This window comes from Pinus tabuliformis, chromosome 6 (genome assembly GCF_031772625.1).
Source record: "Pinus tabuliformis cultivar Carrire ecotype Pingquan chromosome 6, CPIR1, whole genome shotgun sequence".
NCBI lineage: Eukaryota > Viridiplantae > Streptophyta > Pinopsida > Pinales > Pinaceae > Pinus > Pinus tabuliformis.
Genome location: NC_142292.1, coordinates 477,066,874 through 477,072,802, shown reverse-complemented (window position 1 = coordinate 477,072,802; position 5,929 = coordinate 477,066,874). Strand labels below are relative to the sequence as shown.

Genomic DNA, 5,929 nt, shown 5'->3' with positions numbered 1-5,929 from the left:
TTATATCCTCCTACACTGTGAGCCTATGAGTAATGCCTCAAAAAAATAGAAATTTTCAAAACCTTTTAAATTAATTAATTAATTATAAAAAACTATATCACATAATTTCAATAATAAAAAAATATATATAAAACAATTAACCTTTACCAATTAACAATTTCAATAGTTATTGTGTTATTAATTAATAAAAAAATAACATTCTAATTTCAATAGTTATCGTGTTCTTAATTAATAAAAAAAAGTATAGATGTTACTGAAGATATTTTCAACGTGAGTATGAAAACAAGCAGTATACAACACATTGTGGGAATCTTGTGCATTAAAAAACACATCAAATTATTTAAACCAAAAAATGTAAGCATACACATTAGGGGAATCTGGTCGATTCATAAATTCATAGATATCTCCACCAAGGGGTGGTTGTGCAGAACCAAGCTTTTTCTGCGTGTCAAAAAGTGCTGGCTAAATTCCAAGAAACAACTTGCAGTTAGATTCTTCTGTTTCAATATCAATTTCAGCATCATCCTGTCAGGCTCACTTTTGGAATAATTCAATATGTTGTCTTGAAGGGCTTGTACATTTTCAAATCTTGCACAACACCTTCAATGGACCCACATGCAGCTGCCACTGACACGAGCAAGCAGACAAAACTCAAAGTCTGTAGAACCATCCACTTAGTTGTAAAGCGCTGGATCTTCTTGTGGACTATATACATTTCCACAGGGAAATACACTGTCAAAGGCCAAAAGCCTAGAGCTCCCAGAAGTGATAGCACATCAGTGAAAAATGGCAGCATCATCGAAATAATGGTTGTGGTTACCACAAAGCATGTCCTCCAGACCAATTTGAAAACACTGATCTTATACAGACCGTACCGAGGTATATTAACACTGTATTCCATGTGAATAAATGAGCTTTTTGGCCACTTATGAAAAGACCAGTGCTCAATGAAAGCAAACAGGGGTTGTACAAAGACCTGAAACACAAAAAACAATGATTAATGATGATTTTTTTCTTCCAGATTTATGACATAAATAATTGTAGTTTATTTTCAAGACTAATGAACCACATTTACTTAATTAATAAGGCTAATTATTATTATTATCTAATTTGAAGGTCAGTGTCAAGTTAGACACTATATTGATGTATCAGACCTCTTTATTTGTGGACAAGGGACTTACTTCCCCACAGTGATTTGACTGCTAAATCTACGAAGGCATACATACTCTACCCTTATAGTTTTGAACCTCATACTCTTAACCATTACGTTTAATAATTCAAAACATTAACCCAACATTTTTTATGTGAGAAATCCGAAAAAAAATCAAATCAAATAAATAATGATTTCCACTAGCTTATTTTGAATTGTGAATAATTTCCACTAACTTATTTTAAATTTTGAATAATTTCCACTGGAATTTTGAATTTTGAATAATTTCCACTGGAATTTTGAATTTTGAATAAAATGTGATACAGGAATTCTTACTTGATATGCCCCAACCAGGTGAACGACTATGCACACATTAGCTAAGTCGACCAGCCAGAAAGGGTTGTAAAATCCAAAACCAGTCAAAAGATTTGCAGGCGATCTATCACCAAAGGCCGCGTATCCAAGGCAACCGCATAACATGTAATAAGTGGTTGTAATGCTGATACCAACCAGCGTGGCCTTCTTCATGGTTTTATTCTCTGCTGGAGGTGATTTTATAGTGTCCTTTGGCAAATTTACAGGGCAAAATTACACATTAGGCATCCACAAGGCAAATAATCTTAGTAAAAAAAAAAAAAAATCCTTAGCTAGCATGGGGTACCTGGATCTCGATGAGAAGCATGGAGAATGAATAGGCAAATGCAATATTTCCTAATGCTCGAAACGTAGCCCATATTTTCTGAGCAGAAGTTACTGTACCAACTGTTACTCCAGTAACGCTACCATGGATATGCCCTCCTGCAAATCCTCAAACAGAAGTCCCATCAAATCAAAAAGTTTCAGATTGCAATTATTTATTTATGTTTTTTTTATTAAGAGAATTATTACCCTCTACCCATCAACTATAAAAAAAAAAAAATATACCAATTAAAAAACCCCTAACAGTTAAATTTAAGAGAATTAGAGTAAAAGCATACCTGCTACTTTAGCAAGAGCAAGGCTAAGTCCTATTGATGAATAGCCAAATGACATAATTGCAGCTACTATTGAAAGCCACCAGATTCTGTTGAAGTCGGGTATTTGAGATAATAAAATTTGGAACATCCCAAACAGAATCATATATGGATTTTCGGAGGTGTGGCAGGGAGCTTGCTTCCCATTTTCATGGAAACAATTGGACCGTCTTATTGCCCTGACAGCATTCACCATTGTCATTGTTAACAACATTCTCAATCCATATTCATTTCAAATTTACTAACAGGCATTGACACTGTACACTAATTTTGTTGGGAAGAAAGCTCACGTCATACTCATAGATGCAGTGATGGTGTAGCCGATTGCAGTGCCATATAAAATGCTATATTGTGTAAGACCGCAAAGCCAAATTTGCAAGCCTCCTGAATAGAACAAAAGAGTTTATTACATTGGGTATCATTTTCACATATCAGAGGATAACTCATCAATCATACTGATCAAGGTTACTCAGGAGTTAAATTAGCGGGGTTGCATCTTCACCTTAAATTTTAACCATTTTAATTCAATTTTTTTTGGATTATTAATAAATTATAATTATTAAATTGAAATTTTATTATCTATTAATAAATTAAGTTAAAATGAATTTATTTTTAGTTTAATTTATTTAATGTTATTAAAATAAGGTTTATTGGTATATTTAAATTTTATTTTCTAAATTTAATTATTTATAAAAAAAATACCCATATTGAATAGTAAAGATTTTTTTGAATGTGATCTAATTATTATAATAATTTCTCTTATGTGTTGGACTATAAAGTAAATAATTACTTTAAATATAGTAAGTGATTAATTCATACTAGAATGTGAGCACTTTATTACTTTAAATATAACAAGTGATTAACTCATACTAGAATGTGAGCACTTTACTATGAATGTATTCAAATGTTCATACCAACTTTTCTCCTAAACATGATGATTGTAAAACGTGTCACTACGTTAAATGCAATGAAAACTAATTGAAACACATTATAGAAAAAGAATACCAATAAAAAAAAATCAATAAAGCAATGATTATAAAACATCTCACTACTTTAAATGCAATGAAAACTAATTGACATACCTCATTAAAAAGGACATGGGTAAAACAATGATTATAAAACATCTCACTACTTTAAATGCAATGAAAACTAATTGGGATACCTCATACAAAAAAAACACCAATAAAACAAAAATACCCAAATGATTATGTTTCTTAAAATGAATATAGGTTGTGGGCTGGGTAGCTCAATTGGCAATGGCCTGGTAAAAAAAATGAAACATAAATGTTGTAATTAAAGATTGAAGGAAAATAATTTGAGCTTACCTATAATAAACTGTAAAAAATCTCAGAAGAATGAAACATAAATGTGTTAGGCAGGTTACTAGGTGCTATTAAATCCTCTGAGTTGGGAAAATAAAGTTTTCTGAGTTGAAAAAAAAAAAATTTAAAAACTGAACGTTAAAAATTCCCAGTAAGAAAAATGAAACATGAATGTTATGATTAAGAATTAAAAGAAAATAATTTATACTTTAACTATAATAAAAATAAAACATAAATGATAAATGTGTCAGGGCTGGCTACTAAGTCCTCTGGGTTAAAAATAAAAATAAAAAATAAAAACCAAAGTTTAAAAATAATTTAGAACCCACTGACTACTATAGAATATTTTCAGTAACAAAATTACTGTGTATTTTTGAACTCTAGAGCTGTGATTTGAGGGCTCTTAAAAGTATGAACATGTTCGTATATGTGTTTTTCTTGTTATTTGATTTATTAAATACTTGTGAAAATATTTGATAAAGTTAGGCTTAACTCCTTTCACAATTCTACACCAATCAAAACTTGACCTTATTTTGCAAACTTACAAGGTTTTTATATTTTATCATTTTCATTCACAAGTGTATATGCACTGAAATGATTTGGAACTGTCAATGTGAGTGGTTGAGAGAAAATGCCTAATAAAATTGATCTCGAATTCGCTGGTCAGTAGCTGTGATTTCTTGATCAGAAGCAGATTACTTTGAAAAAAACCAACCTAACAGATAATAAAATTCAGATTAGAGCCATCTAGTATCAAACAACCTAAGTTTGCTTTAACGGCATCCATGTAGGTGTAGTTTCTTTTTCCTTTTACTGGATCAGGATATCTGTAGCAGTCGGCAAGCAAAGCAGAAGTATAGAACGTTATGAAAGAGAAAGCAACCAAAACCCCAGGTCCAGCTATCCATCCTAGTTGAGAAATTGCCCATGCAAGCGAAAGCACTCCTGAGCCTATCACTGCCGTGATAATATGAGCGCTTGCAGTCCACATGGTACCTGCAATCAATTCATTCACAGTAGTCAAATCTTGAAGTATAGTCTTTACATTCCACAGACTTCACTGAGACAAAATAAGGCACAAGTAGTCCTTAGGTGAAGTTGAGCTCAAAAATAATAATAGAAATTTCTGCATGATTTTGCATGATGTTTGGAAATTTTAGTTATAGTTATAAGTTTAAAAAATTGGGTTTCTAAAAAATTTTGATGATATTGAAGCTATTTCTATCATTTCAACCTCTTATTTTTTGAAAAACAATAATTATAACTATATTCCAATGAAAAATAACAATAACCAAATTCCAATAAAAATAATTACCTAAACAAATTTATTATCCAAATAAACAACACCATTTCTACAAAATGACCCCTTATCAAATTATCACCTCAATGGACAAAGCCATGCCATACCAATAATGCAGAACGCCATGCCAATAATGCAAAACCTAATTTTGCACATTAGGTTAAAGTTTTACTTAATACAAATTGTGTGAACAAAAATCATAATTACCTGCGCGTGCCGGGCGGCCATCATCATCTAATAAACTCTTCAAATCACTGTTATTCCAAGTCTCTTTATGAGGGGTCTCCTCTATACAGATATCTGTGACAGAAAATTCTACTGGAAGCGAAGTCTGAGGGGCCTCTGGATCCATAGCAACATAACGATTTATAAACCTTTCACTGAATTGAAATGTAGGCCGCCTGCATTCTCTTTTATAACAATCCTTCCACTATGAAACGAGGGACTTGGTACTTTATTATTGTGGAGTAGAAAATTATAGAATTCTTCGTATTGGTCTGCGTTCATGGCTCATCTGGGGCCACGTGGGGCGCTGGATAAGAAGCATAAAAATTGGGTTGTGCAGAATCTGTTTCTTATTTGGATTGTAGCTCTCTGGTAGATTGGTACCAGTGACCGTGAGTGTCAGGTGGGGTCGAGAATATCTCGAAATCTGCACACTCGGGCAGCCTGCCCAGTAAATGTTAAATCCGAATAAATGGAAGGTACGTATTGTTCATGCGCCTCCATCCCGGAATCTGCTCTCTGGCAGAAAGGCAGCTTGGCCATCTTGCCCGCTCGTAGGTTTCATAGACTTTACTGGTCTGCAGTTTGTTTGTTTTTCTTAAAAATACGATTAAATTTGTAAAATATTTACTAAAATAAATAGTATTTTTTAAAATCTTAAAATTTATTATAATTTTATTGTCAAATTAATAGTAAGGTATATTTAGCTGCAAATGCAAGTTTCTGTCAAATGTTATGTCCAAAAAAACAAGCTTTTAACCAACCAAATTATTAAAATAATATTCTCAATAAAAATTAAACATAAATTTTACAACTTTAATCATAGAAATCTTAAAAGTGAAATGTTTAAATAAAATTTAAAATTAAAAGTGAAATATTTAAATAAAAAGGAAAATTAAAAAATCTAGTTATATTATTT

At 31.7% G+C, this 5,929-nt stretch overlaps 1 protein-coding gene across 1 annotated transcript; it reads right to left on the bottom strand.

Moving 5' to 3' along the window:
* Window positions 1-301: 301 nt before the first annotated feature.
* On the bottom strand, window positions 302-5,221 carry LOC149259371 (amino acid permease 4-like). Its single transcript, XM_089418203.1, has 7 exons — window positions 4,993-5,221; window positions 4,248-4,481; window positions 2,454-2,547; window positions 2,128-2,342; window positions 1,812-1,948; window positions 1,487-1,714; window positions 302-976 (listed from the first exon to the last, which is right to left on the bottom strand). Exons 1-7 carry the CDS (start codon window positions 5,135-5,137, stop codon window positions 551-553), a joined length of 1,479 nt encoding a protein of 492 aa, XP_089274329.1. The 5' UTR covers window positions 5,138-5,221; the 3' UTR covers window positions 302-550.
* Window positions 5,222-5,929: the final 708 nt, after the last annotated feature.